Raw genomic sequence first — 22,353 nt, 5'->3', positions numbered from 1 at the left:
ATTAGAAATATGTATGTCGATATTAATAATAGTTGTTAGTAAAAAGGCTTAATAATTAAACAACAGTTAATTACACAACTATAAACTATTTTATTTGCTTAAATTAAGCTCGTTCCAACTCTTCCATCGTTTCAATTCAGAGGCTTTGTGCTGATGCGCGCAATGCGTTAGTGCATTTGTAAGAGTGCTCCAGCCTCAAAGAGGACGGTCACATTGCGCTGCCTTCGTTGTAATCTGCAATAAAAAATGGACCGCGGCAAAGGCAGCGGATCGAATAGATCGCAAAAGAAGGTTCCGCTGGGCGGAGAACTCTTTGCCCTCGGAACCAAAAGCGTTCGCGATGACTCCAAATCCAAGATCATGCCCCTCAAGGCCATATCGTCGTCGGACAGGAAGCGGGAAGCCTCATCCTCGTTGGCCAGCACAAGCAAACGATTCCGGGGCAACATGAAGGATGCGGCCACCGCGGACATGTCGAGCAGCAGCCAGTGCGAGACGTGGGAACAGTTCGCCATCGACTGTGATCTGGAGAGCGTTATCGAGACCATCTATGCCGCCCTGGAGCAGAACGATAGCGAAACTGTGGGTCGGCTGGTCTGCGGCGTTATAAAACAGACAACGACGAGCTCCTCGCGTTCCAAGGTGGACAACATAGTGCTGCTGGCCCTGATCTACGTGGCCAAGCTCCAGCCGAGCATATTCTGCACGGACATCGTGGCCTGCGCGCTCTTGTCCTTCCTGCGGCGAGAGGCCAACGTTAAAATGAGGTACAACACCAACCTGCACATCCTGTTTGCCAACCTGCTGACCAGGGGCTTCATGGACACATCCCAGTGGCCGGAGATACTCCTTCGCGCCTACATAGACGACGCAGTCAACGAGCGCTACTGGGCGGACAACGAATTGTGCGCTCCGTTGGTGAGGAACATATGCGCCGCCTTCAAGACCCGTACTCCGCACATAAGTCTGCTGCGCTGGGATGTAAGCACGGCCACGGCTCTGCCCACGGGCACACAGGCGCACAGGGACAGCATGACCGTGGACGACGACTCCGGCGACAATTCCACACAGAGCCTGGATGCCAGTCCCCTGAATGCCGAATCGGAGCCCGTTTCGGATGCCATGTGCGCCATTAAGCCCAGGTACAGCGATGCCGTGGTGCAGAAGCACGTTAGCGATGCCATTCGCGATCAGCTCAACAAGCGCCAGCAGCAGGATAACTACACCAGAAACTTTCTCAAGTTCCTCTGCACCACTGCCGGCATTCCAGAGGTGCGATGTCTGAGCATCTCGCGGCTGGAGTTGTGGATCCACAATGGGAAGCTCGTAAAGTTCGCCCAGCAACTGCTCTCGTACATTTGCTTCAACATTAAGGGACGCAACACGCAGGACAACGAGGTTCTCTTGGTGCTGGTCAAGATGCGACTTAAAACCAAACCGCTGATCAATCACTACATGTCGTGCCTCAAGGAGATGATATATCTGCAGCCGGACATCCTGAGCACTGTGATGAAACTAGTCGTGCAAAATGAGTTGTCCAACACCAGAAATCCGAACAACATGGGAATGCTGGGTAAATAGATATACATCTCTGTAATCTAACCATTTAAATTAATAATTTTGTTTACCAACTTCAACAGCTACTATGTTTCAAACGTCTTCCGATCAATCGGCTGCAAATCTGGCTGAAATTTACCAGGAGTTCTTGCTTCAGCGGGACGACTGCCTGCGAACATTGCGTGTCTTTCTGAGGGAACTCGTGCGAATGCTGCGCTTCGATGTGAACCTGGTCAAGTTTTGCAAGACTTTTCTGAGCGAGCGGGAGGACCTCACGCCGCAAATCGAAATGTTTGAGTTCAAGGAGAGAATTTTCCACTCCATGGTGGACATTGTGTGCCTGTGCATGTTTCTGTCGGCCACGCCGCAGGCAAGGGAAGCCAGTTTGTCCCTGAAAACCAATCGGGATACGAAGAACAACCATGCGCTGCTTAAGCTCTACAACCAGATGTCGCAGATCCAACTGGACACAGTGTCCTGGATGTACGAAACAGTGCCCACTGTCTTCAAGATTCCGGCCGCCGAATATCACCAGGCACTGCATAAGCTACTGCTGCTGGACAGCCCGGAGCAGTATTCGCGTTGCGATCAGTGGCCCTCGGAGCCGGAGCGTGGGGCCATCCTGAGGATCATTTCCGAGACACCGATTCACGAGGAAACCCTGCTGCGCATCATATTGATCGGCATCACCAAGGATATTCCCTTCTCCATCGCCAACACCTTCGACGTCCTGTTGTTGGTCATTAAGCGAGTCTCTGGAATGAAGGCCACCAACATTCCGGCCGTGCAGGCCAACAAATTTGACATCATTGACTTCCTGTTCAGCATGTCTGAGTACCATCATCCGGAGAACATTCGCCTGCCGTCGGACTATGAGCCACCAAAGCTTGCAATCATAGCGTTTTACTGGAAGGCCTGGCTCATTTTGCTGATGATATCGGCACACAATCCCTCCTCGTTTGGAGCCTTTTGCTGGGATCACTATCCCACTATGAAGATGATGATGGAATTATGCATTACCAATCAGTTTAACAATTCGGCCGCCAACAAGGACGAGTTGCAGGTAAGAGATTGAGTTGTTAATTGTCGGCCTAAGTTGTAATCAGGACAATTTGTAGATAATCACAGTGGAAAGAGACCACATTCTGCAGTTCGAAACGTACTTGGCTGCCCAAACATCGCCGCATGCGGTTATCACCGAGGAGACGGCTATCCTGATCACCCAGCTGATGCTAATGGATCCCATGGGCACGCCGCGCAAGGTGCCCTCCATGGTGTTGGATCAGCTGAAGTTCCTCAACCAGACCTACAAGCTGGGCCATTTATTCTGTCGCTGCCGCAAGCCGGACTTGCTGTTGGACATAATCCAGCGGCAGGGCACCACGCAATCCATGCCCTGGCTGTCGGATTTGGTGCAGAACAGCGAGGGCGACTTCAGCCACCTACCGGTGCAGTGTCTGTGCGAGTTCCTGCTCTTCAATGCGCACATCATAAACGAGGAAAACAGTCGCGATGCTGAGCTGGTTAACTTCCTGCGCAATTTAATATTCGATGGCAACCTGAGCCACCAAATCGTTTGCGAGCTGCTGGATTACATATTCAGGCGGCTATCGTCCACGGTCAAGCAATCGCGGGTAGCTGCTCTCTCGGGTCTGAAGATTATCTTCAGGCACTCGGGGGACTTTGAGAACGAGTGGCTTCTGAAGTCGATCCAGCAAATCCCACACTTCTTCGAGGTCAAACCCTTCATTATTCCCCAGCTGCGGGCTGCCTGCCAAGTGGAGAACTGTCCGGAACTGATTATGGCCTATATCCAGTTCATTACGGCGCACACGCTGAACGATCCGGTGAACGAAATGCTGGATCATGTGATCGATATGGCGCAACTGATTGTGGAGCGCAGCACAATGTTCCAACACATCATAATTTCCCAGGAGGACTATGATTACGTGCCCGACGAGAACCGTATTCAAACCCTCAAGTGCCTGTTCGTCATGTTCAACAACTATATTATTAAGCTGCGGGAGTATCATGAGCCGTACGAGTGGACCGAATACCCGGACTTGCTGATGGTCCAGTTCGACGACGGAGTGCAGCTGCCCCTGCACATAAACATCATACACGCCTTCATTATCCTGCTCACGTATTCGAACAGCAACATGCCGGAGTCCATACCCATTTTGGACTATTGGTTCCCGCCCGGACGACCGGCCCCGGTGGCCTTTCTGCCCAGCATGCCGCAGGAGCAGGTGCAACTGTTGCCCGACTGGCTGAAGCTGAAGATGATCCGCTCCTCCGTGGACAGACTGATTGAGGCCGCGCTGAACGACCTGACGCCCGATCAGATCGTGCTGTTTGTGCAGAACTTCGGCACGCCCGTCAACTCGATGTCCAAGTTGCTGGCCATGCTGGACACCGCTGTGCTGGAGCAGTTCGATCTGGTGAAGAATGCCATCCTCAACAAGGCGTATCTGGCGCAGTTGATAGAGATTCAGCAGGCACGGGGCGCCAAAAACGGACACTACACCGTGCAGGCCCTCGATCTGCATTCCCACTCGCAGACCGTGCCGGATCTGCCGAAAATCAGTGTGGTGATCCAGGAGACCGTGGAAATCGGTGACTACGATTGCTTAGAGGCGACCAGTGGCCTCAGTGGCGACTTCTTGGCCACCAAAGAGGTGGCCCAAACCATTCTCACACAGCCGGATCACTTGACTGTGACGAGAAGTGATTGTCGATCCCTGATTCAGAAGCTGCTGGACATGCTAGTGAATCCGAGTAGCAATCGAGGGGATCTAGTGACCGCCATAACCGAGGTGTTGGCCATGGGCTGCGATGTCATCATGAGCCGGCATGCCTGCACTTTTCTGCGGACCTTCTTCAGTTGCATGCTGCACAGCGACAATTACCACATGCTAGAGAACACTCTGCAAAAGAACTTCAGTATTTTCAAGCACAATTTCACCGACTCCAGCCTGCTGCAGAAGACCGAGCTGTATCACGAGAGCCTGGTGTTTATGCTGCGGAATTCGCGTGAGATTTATGAGCAGCAGTTCAAGGCCAACACCGCCTTGCTGGCGAGAAAGCAGATCGTTAAGGGCATTATCGAAAGTTTCGATCACACCAAAGACTCCAAGGCAGTGGCGAAAAGCAAGAGCGACCAGCTCTTCCACAACGGACTCTTCATCGACTGGCTGTCCGAAGTGGATCCCGAGATCGTTTCCACGCAGCTGATGAAGGAGCACTTCCTGTTCTCCAAGTCCTGCAGCGAGTTCAGGTTCTATCTGCTGTCCCTGATCAATCACCAAACCAACTGGGACACGATCGAAAGGATTGCCGAGTATTTGTTCAAGCAGTTCCATGGCGACTACGACTACGCCACGGTGCTCAACTACTTCGAGGCGCTGACCACAAATCCGAAGCTGTGGAAGGGTCGCGAGAAGTACATGTCGAAGAACGTGCGGCCGGATGCCTTCTTCCTGCTGAAGACCTCCGAACTGGGACCATTTGCACACTTCATCCTGCACGAGGGACTGGCCGAGATAAAGGTGGACAGCAGGAACTACGATTTTAAGCTCTGCTCGCGAATGAACCTGCTGTTCAAGCTGACCGAGAAGCGGCGCGACCTCATGGTCAGGGTGATGGAGCACGTGGAGAACAGTGCGGTGTCGGACTACTTGAAGCTGCAGGTCGTGCAGCAGATGTACATCATGTATCCACGCATTAAGTTCCTGAGGCCGGGCAAGACCGGCGAACAGGCCTACAAGCTGCAGAGTTTGAAGGGCTGCCAGGCCGACAAGGTGTCGAACAATCTGATCACCTGCCTGGGAAGTCTGGTGGGCAAGAAGGACTTCGAAACGCTGTCCACGGACACCGAGTTGCTGCTGCGCAAGCTGGCCGCCTCTCATCCGCTACTCTTCCTGCGCCAGTTGAGTGTTCTGTCCTCGATTATGCAGGGTCGGGCGCAGATCAGCATGAAGGCCCTGCGGGAGGAGCACCACTTCCACCGATTCGTGCAGATTCTGAGGACGCTGGAGCTGCTGCAGCCCACCATCTTCGAGGATGCATACAAGAACGAAATCCAGAACACGCTGTCGTGCTACTTCAATTTCTTCAAGCACCACAGCTCGGTGAAGGAGGCCTGTCAGATGCTGAACAAGTTCGTGCAGATGCTGCAGGCCTACATCAACTACAATCCCTCGAGTGCCCTGCTCTTCATCGAGCAGTACGTGGGCATCCTCAAGGAGCTGGCTGCCAAGTACACATCGCTGGGCAAGCTGCAGGTTCTGGTCCAGGCAGTGGCCCTTCTGCAGCACAAGTCGCACTCGGCCTCGGAGCTGGACGACGAGGAGGTGAAGTATGAGTACGACCTGGACGAGCATCTGGATGCGAAGCCATCGGCCAGCAAGCCGGTGGTCAGTGAGGAGCCCATCGACGCAAATCCGCCAACGCCCATCGATGTGGGCGGCAGCAGCAGCAGCAGCAGCAGGGGCTCTTCAACGGTTCTAACCTTGGGCTCGTACAGCAGATCCAACTACACGGACATTTCGCCGCACTTCCTCGATCTGATCAAGATCATTAAGCAGGCAAACACCGAGGATGTGGTGCTGGGTCCCATGCAGGAGCTGGAGTGCTTGACCTCCAAGCGGTTTGTGTTCATCAACGAGCTGTTCGAGCGACTGCTCAACCTGATATTCTCGCCAAGTGCTCAGATCCGATCCATCGCCTTCATCATCCTAATCAGACACCTCAAGCACAATCCCGGCAACTCGGACATCAATCTGTGCACCCTGAACGCCTACATTCAGTGCCTGCGGGACGAGAACTCCTCGGTGGCGGCTACCGCCATCGATAATCTGCCGGAGATGTCGGTGCTGCTGCAGGAACACGCAATCGACATCCTGTCGGTGGCCTTTTCGCTGGGCTTGAAGTCGTGCCTGAATACTGGCCACCAGATTCGAAAGGTTCTCCAGACATTAGTGATCCAGCATGGCTATTAAAGGTTCAATTTATAAGCTAGACTCATATCTCATCATTAAGTTTATTGTAATCTTAACTCTAAATAATAAAGTGTATCCGAGGGTACTAGATTTTTACCACATTGACAATGTTAAAATACGTCTTAAGTCAAGTTAAATATTTCATTCTTTATTTCTACTGAAAATACAAATTATGTAGAAAATTCTCATACAAATTGGCGATCTCAACAGGATACGTGTTTCCATCGCTGTTTCATGCATGCCTTGTTTGTTAAATGCAATGCACAGTTCTCGTACAGTTTATTGGCGGTCGGTGGCCCGGAGCTTCTCCTCGACGGCTTCACGGGAGGCTTCGGAAAGATCAGTGGCTTGTATGTACTTTTGCACGCCCACCAGGGACTTCTTGAGAGCATCGAAGGAGCTGGAGTACAACATCTTCTTCTTGACCTGCACAGAGTTAAATTTGTTGCATTAGTTCCAAGTTTTATTGGATTGTTTGTGATAGACATACCTTGGCAGTATCGGGACACCACGACATGAGGAACAGCTTTTGCTTCTTTGAACTCTCAGAGGTGCCTTGACATTGGTGCATGTATTCAAAATCGAACAATCCATACCTTTGAAAATTGAACATGAATTAGAAAGATTTTATCGCTCAGGAGGTCAGTTTTCTCGTCTTCTTGTTAGGCTAAAAGTAGGTTTTAAACTCAAACAACCAACTTTTTGCTTACCATGAAGCAACTTAAGCCCCGAACTTACCGACATTCTCCAGGACCGCATTTCTGGATATCTTCTAGAAACTGATCGTATTCGGCGTTGCGATCTGCCACAGTCTCCACATCAATCTGCTTCTCATCGCGAATGTAGAAAATGACATAGCGATGTTTTTTGTCCTTCTTTATTTCCTCGTATGTAGTCTTGCAGACATCAGACACAGTTACACCAGAAGCCTATAAATATAAAAACAAAATATAATATTTATTTTGAATTTATTAAAGCGCGCGAAACTGTCACCGGCAGATGTACATATATATGTACTGAAGACACAGGGTGCTCCATCTTTCATATCGCTTCCAGACGTTAAACAACTCAATACATGTACTTGTGTTTATTTAATACCTCATACTTTAAATTATTTTGTTTAAATGCAATAGGTTACTTTGTTGCTATTAAGTGTTTAAAAATAAACATTTTAAAGTTAATGTCTCATACCGACGTGAAATATGGGGCACCCTGCACTTAACTGATGTATATTAAGCATGTGTGTGTGAGTGACTGCCAACATAACTGCCCACTTTGAGCTGACAGTATAGCCGTCTCTTTTCCGCTTTGCAAATTTTATTTCTTTGATTGCCGGCAATAACAAAGGTAAATTATTTTTATTCTTTATTTGCATTGCTTCTAGAAATCTTTTACTGGTTTATGTGCTCAGAAAGTGGCGCACTCCTAGCACATGTATTTGTTTGCGAGTGGTGGGCGTGGCACCATTTACAGCTCGTTTTCTTTTTTCACCCGGCGCTCAAAGAGTTCAAGGGTAAGTTCACAAGTGCCGGCAAGTTTAAGGGTGAGAACAAGCCGAGAAATGGGAGAAGGAAAATGGGAAGTAGCAGTCTGATTGTGCATTTTCCCCCCACACCGATGTGTGGCAGAAAACGGAAGAAAATGCACGATTTTCCATAATATTCGGAAAAACGCCGACAAACCAAAATCATACAAACAGACGTCTGTCTCGCACACAACAACATACATACGCAGGCGGCAAGGAAACGATCACACCTTAAATATGTACATATGCCTGCAGATACATATATGGATATATATTTATATATATTTCTGTATGGTAATATAGTTTTACATACACACATTTTGCGTCTGCAAGAAAATAAGCATTGCCCCCGCCGATACATATATGCATATGTACATATTTATAGCCATCGAAATATAAAAAAGCGGTATACCCACACACACTCAAGTGTGTAAAAATATATACAGAGAAAAATCCAAATGTGTGAGCATTTCTCTTTCCAACTTTTTAATTTTTAATCGCTCCAGTTCTCCAGCTGCTTTTTTTTAACATTCTTTTGCGATTAATTTTCGCAAATTACCATTTATGAGTGTGAGTCGTTGTCGAAAAGTATGGAAACACTTCAATAAATGAGTAATATCCGCTGCTACGAATGACTAATTTGGCTTATATGTATGTATACGCACACATTCATGACCATGTATATGACCGAATATGGCCAACGAACATATAGGCAAAAAAAAAGTTGAAATATATGTATGATTGGTATATATATATACACTTATCTAAATGTATGTATATACAGATTTCAAAGGAGATGCTTATATGATTCATCGAATCGAAGACACTTTTATTCGCACTCCTACTCGCTCCATGCGATTTCGCCAATATTTCACTCTAACAAGCTGGATTCCATACGAAAACTGACTAAGAGTCGCTAATATACGTACCATTTTTCCTGTAGTTTTTTACTTTCACAATTTTCAAATTGCTTTCCAAGTATATATTACAAATACTGTTTAACCTTCCGCCTTCTTTCACGAACAACCGGACGAATCAATTTGGTCGGTTATTTCGCATAGGTTAGGAGTTGCCAGGCCAACGCAAAATATCAACATGCGTCGTGACGCGTCATGAATGTTTGTCCTTTATTCGGAACGATGGGATGACACATTAAGGGATTTTCCTAGCAATACTATTCGAATTCAATTTATTAATTTTATAATATTAAAATAGATACAAAAGCCCATGATATTCCATAAAAAAGGCGTTTTTTTCTAAAAATGTTTGAGTTTGTAATGCTTACTGCCATATTTAACATTAATAAAATTTATATATATATAATTTACCAGGTATATATTTAGTGCTGTAGTACATTTTTCCAAAGCAAAGGATTTAAGGATTTAAATTTAAACAAATTTGTAAGTTTCAGTTACGGAACCATACCTTTCATTGTTGTTAATCGGATGTCTAATTTATATCTATATTCCAATTTTGAAGTAAAAACACCTGATTTTCAATATTTCATTTTTAAAAAGGTTTTCATCTGTATCTAATTATTTTTTAAGGACTCCCAAAACTACTAAAATTCTTTGTTTCATTTATTTCTTAAGGTTATTAGTACAACGATTGCGATGAAATTTGTATTTAACAATTTATATTATATAATAGAAGCGATATTATTAACGATAAATATTTTTTGACTAACAGGCAAACCGTAAAACTTGAATAAAATTAGCATAAACCTCCTTCGTCTTCGGCTTCATTGTCCTTGTCATTGGTTTCCTAAAAGATGAAGAGGAATCTCTTGTCAGCATGTTAATAAACAATAAATCAGCTATTCTTGTGTTATCGCCGGAATCCGATATTTGATAGACAGGCAACAATACCCTATCGCAAATGTAGTAATCGGAACTGGAACACTTTCTTTTGCAACACTTACGCTAAAAAGTAAATTTTAAAAAATATTAGTACTTACAATTCCAGCATTATCGCCGGCTTTCTTCTCCACTTGAATACCCTGAGGCAATGGAATGTTTTTGGATAGAATGGCGTACTCAACGTCCATATGTCGGATAAATGGAGACGCAAGCATCCTGGCGGCTAGTTCTGGATCCTCGTCATCAAAAGCTTGCAACAATGTTTGCAATGTGGACACTTCTTCGGGCTCACAGCAATTGCCCCATTCTCTGAATGTTTTTTCGGCTTCTACGGAGTCCCCGCGAGCTAATTGCACCATTACCAAAGCCACGACTAGCCGCCCAATTTGACCATAAGATTCCGTCTGTTGATTTAGGCTAATCTCTTTTTTGAGCGCGTTTGTGGCTTCTTCATACCTGATAAAATAAATTAAAATAATTAATAATTATTAATGGAATGAGCTCAAACCTTACCTTCCTAGTTTAACCAATATTCTAGACACTTTCGATGCAAATTCAGCTGCCTGACGGACGGAATCCTCAATCTGAAGAAAATATTCAACATGTGTATATGATTACTAAGCATTGGAGTGAAAGGTGAGTAACCCACCATTATAACTTCTAGGGCATGTTGGTAGAACCTTAATGCCATGTCAGGATGCTTGGATTCTGTTAATTTTGCGGCTTTATCCAAGGCGGAAGCAGCTGCTTCCGGAGATCCATGCTGTTGATACAAACTTGCAGCCTTGTTGGCGTATTCCTCAACCTCGTGTAGTTTATCAGCATCCTTAGACAACAAAATAATCTAAAAGATACAATACATGTTTGTTAATTAAAGATAGCTATTATCTTTTATTTACTTACTTGCTCGTATGCTTTTGCAGCATGGAACCACGACTTGTTGTTTTTGTAACAGTCAATAGACTTTAAAAAACAATCCTTACTCTTATCGTAACTTTTGGCTATTCGATAGGCAGTAGCTGAAAATAATAACAGATATTATTAAGTTAAAATAGATACAAAATAACAATACATTTTTAAAATAATATTTATGTTATGTATGTTTGTTTTACAATTTTTTAATACTTATATTTATGTATAATATACACCAACCACGTATACACAAAATACAACTGGCAATTTAATAAGAAACTTTAAGTGAAAAATGGGATTTATTTATTTACAATAATATAAGTTATGGTTTTTTATTATACACAGATATTTAGTGAATATTAGTCACACCAACTTTTAAGTACTCACCAGCTTTGGAATACTCATCAGCAGCACTATCGTAATCAGGTACCCATTTCAACATTGACAATTTCAAGCTGTAAAGATATTTTGGCTGTATTTGTAGCTATTCTTATTGCGATAATATAATGAATGGTACCTCTTCTCGGCCTGCTTCACCAAGTTCTCCGCTTCGGCAATCTTTTTAGCAGCAACTCCAGACATTTTCGCTAACTTTTGTTTTGTAGGAAAAATCAATTGTTTACATTCAAAAATAGTGTGACCGACAGCGACAAGTGAAATAACAACAATGTTTCTGAAAACACGGTGGGCTTAGAACTTAACAGGTGACGAACTACGCATGTCTGAAAAACATAGCTTAAAAACGCTGAAAATAAAAAAAAAATGTATTATCAAAATGGTGTTAAAGTAAAATAGTAAATAATTGTTACTATTAATTTATATAGCAGACGGTTGAATAGAAAAAAATTTAAATGTGGCTCAAAAATGTATAAAAACTTTTACATTGCTCCATTTCTTTATGTGTATGTCATACCTGTTCCGTTTTGATTTGCAAACTCAATAAAAAGTGCATTAGGTAAGAATTCGATATTTTTGTTTATTTTAATCGTGAATAAGTGAACGTTAAAGACCTTAAGGTTTTGAAACAGATTCTTATTTAGTTATAATTTAAACAAAAATCCAAATCTGCATATGTATTTTTTTGCTTACCGCGAATGTCTAATATCAATTTGCCACCCTTTTTCGTTCTTTATTTTGCAGATTTTAAAATGTCCCACAAATCTTGCGTGGAACTGAGCGAAATCCGAAAATTGGATAAAATAGTGCAGCAATGCGAGCTGTACATGTCCAACAATAACATTAACGATACCGCTAAAAAGCCGCCTGTAAAGGAATTTAAACGCAATTGCCTTGCAAAATCCAATAAATTTGTGGAGAGGGAACTCTTTTCGCTTATGTGCAACCTAAATAAGATTGAAAAGAAGCAGGTTTTTGTTTCAGATATCCTGATAAACGCCAGTATGTTCGACGACAAGAAGGAGAGTCTGTCGAGATTTCCGAAAAATGTTCCAGACCATAGCACTCTGGTCTATCACAAATTCCTGCGGACTAGACCTACTAGTGATGACGAAACACTTGAGCTAAAAACCAGGTCAAGAACTAAGGAGAAACATGGCTCGAAGTTCACAGGAGATTGCTTCTTTTCGCCTGTACTATTCAAAATCAACAATAAAAGGGAATGCTTAAAGAAAATAAAAGTCATCAAGGGAGAGAATCAATTCGAACAGAATAATATCTCAAACGAACTTAAAACTAGCCAACCCAAAAAGCACTCTAGCATCAAAATGTCCAAAAAATGCATCAAATGTGATAAAAAGAAGTTATACATTAAAAACTATCAGACAATGGCTAGGCGGCCAGAGTGTGATTTGCTTTGCTCGTATGACCCAGCGCGTAAAAATAACAACGATGTTTTCCAAACCCATAAGGGTAATTCCTACGAATGCATGTTTAAGAACCCAAAATACAATCAAACTGATAAAACTAGCGACAATTTGTTGGGTAGTTCATACGACGATATGTTGGACAAAGAAGCTCTTCTCGGATCGAAGAGTGAACCGAAGATGCAAGATCCCAACGATATGGTATGACTTAATCTTATCAACATCTAAGTTCATTGAATTAATTATATAATTTTTTATTAACAGATTATTTCTCTGGGGGGAAACATAATGCTTGATCAAAAGTTACAGAACAACTACTATCACAAATGGACTCTATTACACTATTCGCCGTTCAAAGCTGTTTGGGACTGGGTGATATTAATCCTAGTGATGTATACGGCGATTTTTACTCCATATGTGGCGGCGTTTTTGCTTGGCGAACAGGATTACCAAAGAAGAAACAATAAGTACATAAACTCTGACCCAATTGTTATCATCGATTTGATTGGTAAGTATAGTAAAATAAAAAATTCTTCCAACTTACCTATATAACTGACATTTTTAGTGGATGTAACCTTCATTGTGGATATTATAATAAACTTTCGAACTACTTTTGTCAACGCACAGGATGAAGTGGTATGGTTAATAGCAAACAATTTGGAAAACAAATTTAATAACCCTTACTATATAATAGGTATCTCATCCAGGACGAATAGCAGTTCACTATTTAAGCGGTTGGTTTTTAATTGATCTTGTGGCAGCGGTGCCATTCGATTTGCTTTTAGTTGGCAGTGATACCGATGAGGTGAGCACATACATTTTAATCAGTAAATTATTATAGTTAATAATGCGTTTTTCCAGACGACTACTTTAATAGGACTTTTGAAAACAGCGCGACTCTTAAGGCTGGTTCGTGTGGCCAGAAAAATAGATCGTTATTCGGAGTATGGAGCTGCAGTTCTTATTTTATTGATGGCTACCTTTATTTTGATTGCCCATTGGTTGGCTTGCATATGGTAAATAATAAGCATATATTAATCAGTTTTTAAAACTGTTAAACTATATTTAAGGTATGCGATTGGAAATGCCGAAAAGTCTATAGCGGCGAAAAACATCGGTTGGCTCAATTCGTTGGCCTATGATATTCAAGAGCCCTATTTCGACAACCGAACTGGTGGGCCCTCTATAAAGGTATTCCTCTTTATTTTACCACACAAAACACGGATGATTCTGCAATCTCTCTTTTTGTAGTCACGCTATATCACAGCTTTATATTTTACATTTACGTCGCTCACATCCGTCGGCTTTGGAAATGTGGCACCGAATACCGATGCTGAAAAAGCGTTTACTATTTGCGTAATGCTCGTTGGATGTAGGCGAACTATGCACTTACTTAAAATAAATGTTTACCTTGAGATATTTTTAACTTCTCTTTTAAGCTCTTATGTATGCAAGCATTTTTGGAAATGTTTCTGCGATCATACAAAGACTTTACTCGGGAACTGCAAGATATCATACTCAAATGTTACGCGTTCGGGAGTTCATTCGATTCCACCAGGTATCAAGAATACTACCAAACGCTGTAAACATTATGCACTTTAGCTTCTAACCTTTCTACAGATACCAAATCCACTCAGGCAAAGACTGGAGGAATATTTTCAACATGCTTGGACCTGTAATATTATTAATTATACTCTTAATCTTCCTCTTTTTTATTTATGCTTTATGTATTAAATTTTAAGATACGAACGGAATCGATATGAATTCCTTGCTAAAAGGTTTTCCCGAGTGCCTTCAAGCAGACATTTGCCTGCATTTGAACAGAAAGTTATTGACAACTTGCGCAGCCTTTTCGGAGGCCAGTCCGGGCTGCCTAAGGTAAATTTGAAAATACTTATTTATGTGCAACTTAGTAAAAGTAATTCATTATTTGCAGAGCTTTCTCCCTTAAATTTAAAACTACCCATGCGCCACCTGGTGATATATTGGTCCATAAAGGAGATGTCCTCACCTCCTTGTTTTTTATAGCCAGGGGATCCATAGAAATTCAAAAAGCAAACAATATGATTATCGTCCTGGGTGAGTTAGTTTTATCTATCTATTTATTTATATCAACTATCCAAATAAAATGTGGTTCTCATTTTAGGCAAGAACGATATATTCGGCGAAAATCCCTGCATATATCCAACGCTTGGCAAATCGAACGGTGTGGTTAGAGCTTTGACCTATTGCGATATCCATAAGTTGCATAGAGATGACTTGCTGGACGTTCTGGATGCTTATCCAGAGTTTCTCGAGAGCTTCGTCAACAACTTGGTTATCACCTACAATATGCGAGATGTGAGTGACTTTATGGACTTATACATCTATTGGTCTGAGAATGCTTTCATTTTGCAGGATGACCATTCTGGTGTCGATATTAGGCAACGCTACTTAAGAGCAAATACCTCCAATAAAATGAGAAGCTCTCCTGATATACCCTCAATAAGAATGTAAGCGACTTTAAATGTTTGGAAAGATCTCTGTCTGACAGCTTCTTTTTAGTGTTGGACTGCGTTATAAAAAGCAAAATGTTAACACTTCTGTGCATAAAGTTAAGAATGATAACTCCCGTGACCTTAATATTTTTATAGAAAACGAAATCGCAAACTATCATTTAGATTTGTTTGAAAATAATAACTAACCACAATTAGCACAATTTTAATAAAAACAATACAATTGCTTTTGCAGAATATATTTATTTCATTTGTGGGATTAAAATAACATGTAGCAGCCGCTGCAGAGTTGAAAAGTGAATAACATTAAACATCCTAACCTAAAAGCAAAGTTTTACATTTTTTAAAAAAATATGACATAATTTCCAAAAGGTTGAGTAAAGATGCGCCAAAAAAGAGTCCTATTACACTTCCAATGCCAACTGAAAAGCTTAAGCTTTTGGTTAAAAATAAATGATAGTCTATAAAAATCCTACCTATTAAATCTAGTTTGGTCTGGGTAACAGTTCTGTAGTATCTGGCGGTCGGTGGCGATGCTATTTCGATTTCAACCACATGTCCCTCAGTTTTGTCCGATTCGGACCCATACCTTTTCTCTCTGGACCTATATGCTAATGGATATTACAAATGTAAAGGAACAAATTCCATTTGTTTACCCGACAGCGCTAATTTGTTGTTCCACGCAGGATGGTAAACAAGCCATATGAGATCCAACATAGTCCTTGACTTTTTCGGCCAGTTTGCCTGAAATTATACAATTTTAGTTATAGTTACTTCTACAACTCAAAAGGAAAAGTCACCTGATTCTAAGCAGGATATTTCCTTGACTCCACAATAGTTTTTCGAACCTTAAAAAAGTAATACGGTTTAAAAATATTTGAAATTAATTGACAAGTGTCGAAACAAATTGACCTTTTGTAAACTTCCTCTTACGTTGCAAACTAGAACCTTAACATGACATTGAGAAATCGGCCTTTACTTACTTGGGTCTTTATGACTGAATAAAGTGCAGTTACAGATTTTCATCTCAATTTCACTTCGGATAATAGACATACAAATTGAAAAACTGGAGAAGATTATTAAAAAAAATTGATTAAATTCATTTAAAATTTGGGCTCACCTATAAGGAAGTCCCTTGATAGAACTTTCTGTTGGAAATTTACACAGGCGTTGGGAAACTGGTTCATAAATTACATTTTCATGATTATGAATCTCCTCGACATTGAAACTATGTATCATGGGATCGTCGGTAATCGCATAGGTTACAGCATTAAAATAGGGTAGATCTTCGGGACTGTTAACGTATAACTAAAATGCAAAATTCAAAACAAATTGAATTGACGGAACTGCGATATTTTAAAGGCTCTCACATCATAGCGATATACAAGGCCACTTTTTAAAACCAATCGGAGATTCCGGTATTCGTCCAATGAAGAATATAACAAAGGCATTTTTTCGATACTTTCACTAGGGGAGTTTTAAGAGAAATTCAAATTGTATATAAAGTTTCTAAATATTTATTCTTACTAGTCCATTAAATTGTTGGCAAGAAAGCAATAACCCATTTCAAGTTCGTGGAACTTGAATATTTGTTCGCAGTCCGGTATCAATTTTTCAGCAAAATAAATTTCGTCCACAAGGTCCTTACACGTCGTCGGAAATAACTATAACCGAATTTGTTAAAAACAATTAAAAAAAAAATTATTTCTACAGCACCTCTCTTCTCATGTCTAAAATATCAACTCCACATGTGGAATTTAATCCCTTGCAATAATCCGGCTTTATGTATAAGTTGTTTGGGTTTATAAAGAGGTAATCATATAGAGTTCTTACATATGTGTAATTCGGGTTTTCTCCAGGAAAACGTTTCTTAACAGCGGCTGTAAAGTCTTTAATTATCCGACTTTTTGAAAGACATATTCCAATCGATGGAAAAGTGTTTGTCCAACGAATATAAGCAGTTGACACTCCAATACTCGTGGAATCCGTTTCATATCTATTCTTCAGAAGAATGAATATTGTTATCATGCTCCATCCAGAAACAAGTACCACAAATATCCAATATAGCCTGCAATGATAAGTATCCTGAAGTTATATTTTTGGTATTCAAATAGTGCTCTGCAAGTTACCTTTTAGTTCTAGCAAAAAATAATAAAAAGCCAATAAAAGCCTGAACTGCCTTGCCCGACATTTTGTTTTACATTGACCAACTCAAATTTAAATTAACAGTTCTGCACAGGCGAGTAATTAATTTATAATATAAATAATTGAAAATGTATGTCGCAACCAAACATGCAATTTTTGGGTCCCATACTCATCACTATTTTTTATACCCAACCATGCACGCAATGTTTTAATGTATCACTGAGTATCGGCATGGTCTATATCAAAACGAATGCGTAGATTTGTTTAGGAAAGTGAACTTACCTCTTGAAAGTGTGTTCAATTATATGGCTGCAAAGATGCAACAATTATAACAGAGAAGATGAGCTTGTCCAAGCGTTGATTTTTATGCTCCATAGAACACACGCTATGGTTTCGATGCAGCATCTGAAAACTATCTCAGTTATAATCATTCACAAAGCAACTTATGGATATAAAAAGGTAAATATTAATATGTAATTAGGTAATTAATTACCAGAATTTGTTAAAAATTAATTCATTTTTAAAGAGACGGATAAAAAATAAATATATTTTTACTATAATATCGGAACTCCTTTGAGTGTGAATGATTTACCAAGTTTACAACCTCCACTACAGTCTAAAAAAACCACGATTTACCTTCTCCTAAACAAGTAGCAAATAATTTTGATGAAAAACTAATGCTGGTAGTCGTTAGTTGTCTGCAGTAAAACGTATTGCTACAATATGTTGGGGAAAGTGAAAAACAGCATTATTGTCATTTATATGACAATAGGTACGAAAAATAAAGTCTGGTATGAACTTATAATTTTAACAAATTAATATTACTTCAGGGCTGTTTTATATGCTGCTTAATATTAAGGCATCTTCCACATATATGAGACCAAAACGACAGGTAAATATGAGTAGTTTTTAAAAAAAAAGCGAAAGTGTGCAATGGATTTCAATTTTTAGATGTGGTCTGTGGATCATCCAGCGATTGTTTTATATAGACAACACCCGAGTGCTATGCGAAAATTTTATTGGTATAACACCAGGGCTCCGATTTTGGTAGGAAAAATGCGACTGAAAAACTACATGCGCAACATGCATATGCTGCCACGATACGTACACTCACCTGCTCAATATCACGAAGCCTATTCCAATTCAAAGAGGTATATTTTCTTTATGAGTGGTCACTTTGTCTTCTATCAATCTGGTTTTTCAGAAGCGTCTTCAGGGACTTGAATAATGTTCATGGATTCAAAACAACATCAACAACGCCGGCCCCCACTGTGGGCTACGTGGCAGCTCCGATTAATACAATTGAATATAGTACGGGTCCTGTAAACCCGCCTGTGGATTTCAACCTAGCGCCAGTTAACTCATTCGTACCGCTCACCGCTGGGACGCTCTCAAACGCAGAACGAGTGATGGGCGTTTCGAATCAGTGGAACCGGTCCGACTATTCCCATGATGTCTGGCAAAAGTGCACAGAAAACTGCTTTAAAAACTCCTTCCAAGATTATGCAAAAGACCAATATAGCTCGCACAGTATGCCCAAAGAATTGCCAGTTACTACAACAACTACCCTGCCTTACTTCAATTATGTTGCTCATACCTACTTCACTCTGGACGATGTTATTCTACCCCATTCGGCATCCAAGATCGCTAAATCCCCGACACTACACCAACATGAATTTCGACCCAGTCACCATGTACTCACAACAGTAATTCCGCAAGACGTATTTACAGAACGATTTAAGCACACAACGCAACCAATTCCAACAACCACAACAACAACAACCACGGAACCTTCGTTACCAGCAAAAACCACATTTTTGGATTTTGAATATAGCACTACGCCACATTGGATTAGTTCAACAACATCAATTACTACAACGTCGTCAACGGAATCGACGCTTTTGGAAAACACTCTGAGTTGGACAACACCGCAAACCATAATAAATAACTATTCAAAAACAAATGTTACAACACAGTCATTCAAACATAGGTTAAAATCTTTGAAAGCTACTAAAGACTTTTCTTCAAATATTGAAACTAAACTGAAATTGTTAAAGCTGCATCTCAAAAATCTCGTTACCACAAAAGAAACTCCCAGGAACATTCAAAATTTAACAACATCAGCTGTTACCGATAGTAACACCACATTGCCCGATTCTACAACAACTCCCACGCCCGTAACAAGAAGGACAACTGTTAATCGAAAATTTAGAAAGCTGCGAGTCCCGGCATCAACTAAAAAGGTTCCGATTCAAATATCACGAAATTCTACAAATCCTATTAATGCTAAGAAGGAATATAAAAAGTCAAAAAGAATTTATCAAAGACGCAAACACTTAAATTCTACCGTTTCCCCAGAACCAACCAAAAACACAACAACTATTGACAATGAATCGATCAACAAGTTTAAACGCCGCGCAACAGCAAGCACGCGAAAATCGATAAATGCCGATGAAAAGGTAATCGTTGGGAACTCTACTAAAGCCACCAGTCGCGGTGTAGCGAAGTCTCGCGCCGACGGAATACCGGAAGAAAAATCAGCCTTAGTCACAGAATCCGCAATTATGACTATTTCCAGCGGCAATATGAGGACAAGGCAGCCAATAATAAAAGTAAAGCCAAAGCAGCACATCACAAGAAAAATTAAACATTTAGAGAACGATAATTTCATACCGTCCCTGCCTATTGAAGTATATTTTAAAAAAGTAAATCAGCAATAAATACAAATAGTCTGAAAGTCATGCATGTAACATGTGTTAATTAACAAAGAAATATTAAATATTATACTTACAGAGACATTATTAAGCACCATTAAAATTTGTGTTTTATTTAATAAGCTTGCGAATTCGGTCCGAGTTGGCAGACAGCATTTGATTTTCCTTGATTTAGAATTAGAATTTCCATTTTAATATTATATCATAAATATTAAATACTTTTGCACTTTTTTTTGTTGGTAGGCCACAAAAGGTTCACGCATAATTTGAATTTACGTGTGCCGATTCCACTGTTTCAAAAACAAGTGACTGCCGAAAGCGCTGAAAATTCCGAGTGCTAAGATGCATTCCTGCTTTTTTCTTATTGTTGACCGGAAACAAAACGTGGGTTTGATTCGATAGCTGGGTTCTTTCATTTTACATCTTCGGTTGGAACAGTCACTGGACTTTGCAAGTAGGTTAGTAATTTTGCATTTTTGCGAATTTAAAAATTGCAAATTCGCCCGACAAACGCTGGAATTGTGTGGATGTATTCGGAGCTCGTTAAAACAGTTGCAAATTAAGTTCGAGCTAGAATTAGCCTCCGGCTGCCACCGCACATTCACTTATGTGCCGAAGAAAGTATTTACATACATACATAGAAATCTGCAGTACACAACTTTCGAGTGCCCACGTCTAGATGACTTTGCCAATTTAAATGTTTGAACATTTTAAAGTGCTTGGGTGTGCATTTGGCATACGACATTTCGAATACATACGTATGGGTGCCGTGCCTGCCGATGTACATGCATACATATTTTCGGCTTGCACACATTCATAGTTACATATGTGCGAAGCTGTCTGTATGTACATATATAATGTGATTTTAACACTGGATCGCGTCTTTGTGTTTTGTGTTGTACAACAATTATATCGTATTTAATTAACAAATAATTAATTTGATTAATTTCTTGTGTTGTGGCAGACATGGCAGAATTGGACGATCATTTCGAGACGACGGATTCCGGCGCATCGACGACCTATCCCATGCAATGTTCGGCATTGCGCAAAAACGGATTCGTCATGCTGAAGTCTCGGCCATGCAAGATTGTCGAGATGTCTACTTCAAAGACTGGAAAGCACGGACACGCCAAGGTTCACATGGTCGGCATTGATATTTTCTCCAACAAGAAGTGAGTATTCTGTGGCAGTTAACACAAAGGAAGCATCGCGGTGCTCTTGATTATCAAAAAAAAAAAAAGGAAACGTATTCGCAAGTAATCTTATCTTGGACTGAGACGTATCAATAAATTTATGGAGGAAAAATGGAATCTACCTATGCGACGCTGTTCACTTTAAGGCTTTTTAATTATGCAAGATGCGAAATTATCTTCTATATTTCCCTCTGTAAAACGCTTCTGTGGCTTATCATCGTTGCAGATATGAAGATATTTGTCCATCTACTCATAACATGGATGTGCCCAACGTGAAGAGGGAAGACTTTCAGTTGATTGCTATAAGTGATGATGGCTTCCTTACATTGATGAGCGAAGGCGGAGATTTGCGCGAAGACTTGAAGGTTCCAGATGGCGATTTGGGCGAGCAACTGCGTTCAGATTTTGATGGGGGCAAGGACTTACTGGTGAGTTTCTTTTGTCATTTTATAGTTGCACCCGACATCTGTATTTATGATTTGCCTTCTTTGTTTACAGTGCACCGTGCTCAAGGCGTGCGGAGAAGAGTGTGTTATCGCAATTAAGACCAATACTGCTCTGGACAAATAAGCAAAATGTGTCGCTGCAAATTTCTGTTGCATTTACATCTGAAACAAATTTATTCAAAGATGCTGTTATAGGCTAGTTGGCTCTACATCTTAAATCTGGTTCTAACGATTGTAATAAATATAACAGAAACTCGAAGCATCCATGTTTGAATAACTAAGTAACAAGATACACGTTTGCCAATAAAATTTTTTACCTAAACGTCATCCGTAAAATTTCGATCCGCTTTTCATTGGGTACTGCCGTTTGAGAAAGATGAAAATCTCCGCCGTGGGACGCCTTTTTTATAATTCGCACTGTTGAATGGAAAAAGTAAACAAAATGCTTGATTGACAGTTGGTTGAATGGCGTCACTTGGGCACGCCGTCAATAAGCAGGGCGGGAAACAGATGGTGCGATAGTACCGGCTTGGAAATGGTTCGGAAGGAAACCTTTTCATATTCATTTGTGGGTATTGTAATATACATAATTTGTAATTATTAAATGCCTTCGAAAAGGGGAGAATCAAATGAGACTAATTTATTGATTCCTATGTGTGTATACTAATTGAGGCAGGTCGATAT

The 22,353-nt window shown here is 41.1% G+C and overlaps 7 protein-coding genes and 1 long non-coding RNA gene across 15 annotated transcripts; 4 read left to right on the top strand and 4 right to left on the bottom strand.

Annotated features, from left to right (window-relative positions):
- The first annotated feature begins 198 nt into the window (after positions 1-198).
- On the top strand, positions 199-6,658 carry LOC108144505 (integrator complex subunit 1). Its single transcript, XM_017269439.2, has 3 exons — positions 199-1,573; positions 1,641-2,620; positions 2,676-6,658. Exons 1-3 carry the CDS (start codon positions 247-249, stop codon positions 6,555-6,557), a joined length of 6,189 nt encoding a protein of 2,062 aa, XP_017124928.1. The 5' UTR covers positions 199-246; the 3' UTR covers positions 6,558-6,658.
- A 26-nt stretch (positions 6,659-6,684) lies between these two features.
- LOC108144506 (cofilin/actin-depolymerizing factor homolog) lies at positions 6,685-9,141 on the bottom strand. Its single transcript, XM_017269440.1, has 4 exons — positions 9,012-9,141; positions 7,296-7,486; positions 7,048-7,153; positions 6,685-6,983 (listed from the first exon to the last, which is right to left on the bottom strand). Exons 1-4 carry the CDS (start codon positions 9,012-9,014, stop codon positions 6,837-6,839), a joined length of 447 nt encoding a protein of 148 aa, XP_017124929.1. The 5' UTR covers positions 9,015-9,141; the 3' UTR covers positions 6,685-6,836.
- A 508-nt stretch (positions 9,142-9,649) lies between these two features.
- LOC108144667 (gamma-soluble NSF attachment protein) lies at positions 9,650-11,512 on the bottom strand. Its single transcript, XM_017269721.2, has 7 exons — positions 11,371-11,512; positions 11,241-11,308; positions 10,845-10,960; positions 10,591-10,785; positions 10,455-10,525; positions 10,040-10,397; positions 9,650-9,846 (listed from the first exon to the last, which is right to left on the bottom strand). The coding sequence occupies exons 1-7, from the start codon at positions 11,433-11,435 to the stop codon at positions 9,796-9,798; spliced, it is 924 nt and encodes a 307-aa protein (XP_017125210.1). The 5' UTR covers positions 11,436-11,512; the 3' UTR covers positions 9,650-9,795.
- LOC108144664 (potassium voltage-gated channel unc-103) lies at positions 10,557-15,408 on the top strand. 2 transcript variants are annotated; one of them, XM_017269711.2, is made up of 15 exons: positions 10,557-10,577; positions 11,994-12,877; positions 12,941-13,184; positions 13,242-13,312; positions 13,371-13,481; positions 13,538-13,692; positions 13,747-13,867; positions 13,928-14,048; positions 14,116-14,234; positions 14,297-14,351; positions 14,419-14,554; positions 14,613-14,755; positions 14,823-15,016; positions 15,074-15,168; positions 15,221-15,408. In XM_017269711.2, the coding sequence occupies exons 2-15, from the start codon at positions 12,002-12,004 to the stop codon at positions 15,357-15,359; spliced, it is 2,580 nt and encodes an 859-aa protein (XP_017125200.1). In that variant the 5' UTR covers positions 10,557-10,577; positions 11,994-12,001; the 3' UTR covers positions 15,360-15,408. The 2 variants fall into 2 exon arrangements, with proteins under 2 accessions (XP_017125200.1, XP_017125199.1); XM_017269710.1 differs by lacking the exon at positions 10,557-10,577 and adding an exon at positions 11,659-11,808.
- Position 15,409: 1 nt separating this feature from the next.
- LOC108144666 (acid-sensing ion channel 4-B) lies at positions 15,410-20,502 on the bottom strand. 7 transcript variants are annotated; one of them, XM_017269715.2, is made up of 11 exons: positions 20,108-20,502; positions 17,599-17,721; positions 16,888-17,239; positions 16,699-16,835; positions 16,542-16,638; positions 16,292-16,479; positions 16,155-16,237; positions 15,972-16,019; positions 15,828-15,915; positions 15,648-15,775; positions 15,410-15,593 (listed from the first exon to the last, which is right to left on the bottom strand). In XM_017269715.2, exons 3-11 carry the CDS (start codon positions 17,197-17,199, stop codon positions 15,487-15,489), a joined length of 1,188 nt encoding a protein of 395 aa, XP_017125204.1. In that variant the 5' UTR covers positions 17,200-17,239; positions 17,599-17,721; positions 20,108-20,502; the 3' UTR covers positions 15,410-15,486. The 7 variants fall into 7 exon arrangements, with proteins under 7 accessions (XP_017125204.1, XP_017125203.1, XP_041563264.1 ...); XM_017269714.2 differs by lacking the exon at positions 20,108-20,502 and adding an exon at positions 18,431-18,612; XM_041707330.1 differs by lacking the exon at positions 17,599-17,721.
- On the top strand, positions 18,158-20,044 carry LOC108144665 (mucin-5AC). Its single transcript, XM_017269712.2, has 3 exons — positions 18,158-18,208; positions 18,268-18,467; positions 18,521-20,044. The coding sequence occupies exons 1-3, from the start codon at positions 18,158-18,160 to the stop codon at positions 20,034-20,036; spliced, it is 1,767 nt and encodes a 588-aa protein (XP_017125201.2). The 3' UTR covers positions 20,037-20,044.
- LOC108144668 (eukaryotic translation initiation factor 5A) lies at positions 20,399-22,005 on the top strand. Its single transcript, XM_017269722.2, has 4 exons — positions 20,399-20,488; positions 20,995-21,202; positions 21,450-21,651; positions 21,722-22,005. The coding sequence occupies exons 2-4, from the start codon at positions 20,997-20,999 to the stop codon at positions 21,791-21,793; spliced, it is 480 nt and encodes a 159-aa protein (XP_017125211.1). The 5' UTR covers positions 20,399-20,488; positions 20,995-20,996; the 3' UTR covers positions 21,794-22,005.
- On the bottom strand, positions 21,879-22,316 carry LOC121466820. The gene is made up of 2 exons (XR_005977005.1): positions 22,195-22,316; positions 21,879-22,086 (listed from the first exon to the last, which is right to left on the bottom strand). It is a non-coding gene; the product is annotated as an uncharacterized LOC121466820 (long non-coding RNA).
- Positions 22,317-22,353: the final 37 nt, after the last annotated feature.

The sequence above is a fragment of the Drosophila elegans genome, unplaced genomic scaffold, assembly GCF_018152505.1.
Source record: "Drosophila elegans isolate 14027-0461.03 unplaced genomic scaffold, ASM1815250v1 contig_183, whole genome shotgun sequence".
Taxonomy (NCBI): domain Eukaryota; kingdom Metazoa; phylum Arthropoda; class Insecta; order Diptera; family Drosophilidae; genus Drosophila; species Drosophila elegans.
This window is presented reverse-complemented; position numbering and strand designations above follow the sequence as displayed.

Bases quoted from the DNA above. Each gene is read 5' to 3' on its own strand.
- LOC108144667 (XM_017269721.2), bottom strand. From the start codon at position 11,435: ATGTCTGGAGTTGCTGCTAAAAAGATTGCCGAAGCGGAGAACTTGGTG. The intron at 11,309-11,370 runs GTACCATTCATT...ATATCTTTACAG, and splicing joins GTGAAGCAGGCCGAGAAGAG to CTTGAAATTGTCAATGTTGA. The intron at 10,961-11,240 runs GTGAGTACTTAA...TATTATTTTCAG, and splicing joins TGATGAGTATTCCAAAGCTG to CTACTGCCTATCGAATAGCC.
- LOC108144668 (XM_017269722.2), top strand. From the start codon at position 20,997: ATGGCAGAATTGGACGATCATTTCGAGACGACGGATTCCGGCGCATCG. The intron at 21,203-21,449 runs GTGAGTATTCTG...TCATCGTTGCAG, and splicing joins GATATTTTCTCCAACAAGAA to ATATGAAGATATTTGTCCAT. The intron at 21,652-21,721 runs GTGAGTTTCTTT...CTTTGTTTACAG, and splicing joins ATGGGGGCAAGGACTTACTG to TGCACCGTGCTCAAGGCGTG.
- LOC108144506 (XM_017269440.1), bottom strand. The intron at 7,154-7,295 runs GTAAGTTCGGGG...CAATTTTCAAAG, and splicing joins TGCGGTCCTGGAGAATGTCG to GTATGGATTGTTCGATTTTG. The intron at 6,984-7,047 runs GTATGTCTATCA...AACTCTGTGCAG, and splicing joins GGTGTCCCGATACTGCCAAG to GTCAAGAAGAAGATGTTGTA.
- LOC108144505 (XM_017269439.2), top strand. From the start codon at position 247: ATGGACCGCGGCAAAGGCAGCGGATCGAATAGATCGCAAAAGAAGGTT. The intron at 1,574-1,640 runs GTAAATAGATAT...CAACTTCAACAG, and splicing joins GAACAACATGGGAATGCTGG to CTACTATGTTTCAAACGTCT. The intron at 2,621-2,675 runs GTAAGAGATTGA...GACAATTTGTAG, and splicing joins CCAACAAGGACGAGTTGCAG to ATAATCACAGTGGAAAGAGA.
- LOC108144665 (XM_017269712.2), top strand. From the start codon at position 18,158: ATGCTGCTTAATATTAAGGCATCTTCCACATATATGAGACCAAAACGA. The intron at 18,209-18,267 runs GTAAATATGAGT...TTCAATTTTTAG, and splicing joins ATATGAGACCAAAACGACAG to ATGTGGTCTGTGGATCATCC. The intron at 18,468-18,520 runs GTATATTTTCTT...CTGGTTTTTCAG, and splicing joins GCCTATTCCAATTCAAAGAG to AAGCGTCTTCAGGGACTTGA.
- LOC108144666 (XM_041707330.1), bottom strand. The intron at 16,639-16,698 runs GTAAGAATAAAT...AAACTCCCCTAG, and splicing joins GCCAACAATTTAATGGACTA to TGAAAGTATCGAAAAAATGC. The intron at 15,594-15,647 runs GTAGGATTTTTA...TAAGCTTTTCAG, and splicing joins GACCAAACTAGATTTAATAG to TTGGCATTGGAAGTGTAATA.
- LOC108144664 (XM_017269711.2), top strand. From the start codon at position 12,002: ATGTCCCACAAATCTTGCGTGGAACTGAGCGAAATCCGAAAATTGGAT. The intron at 13,313-13,370 runs GTATGGTTAATA...ACTATATAATAG, and splicing joins TCAACGCACAGGATGAAGTG to GTATCTCATCCAGGACGAAT. The intron at 13,693-13,746 runs GTAAATAATAAG...ACTATATTTAAG, and splicing joins CATTGGTTGGCTTGCATATG to GTATGCGATTGGAAATGCCG.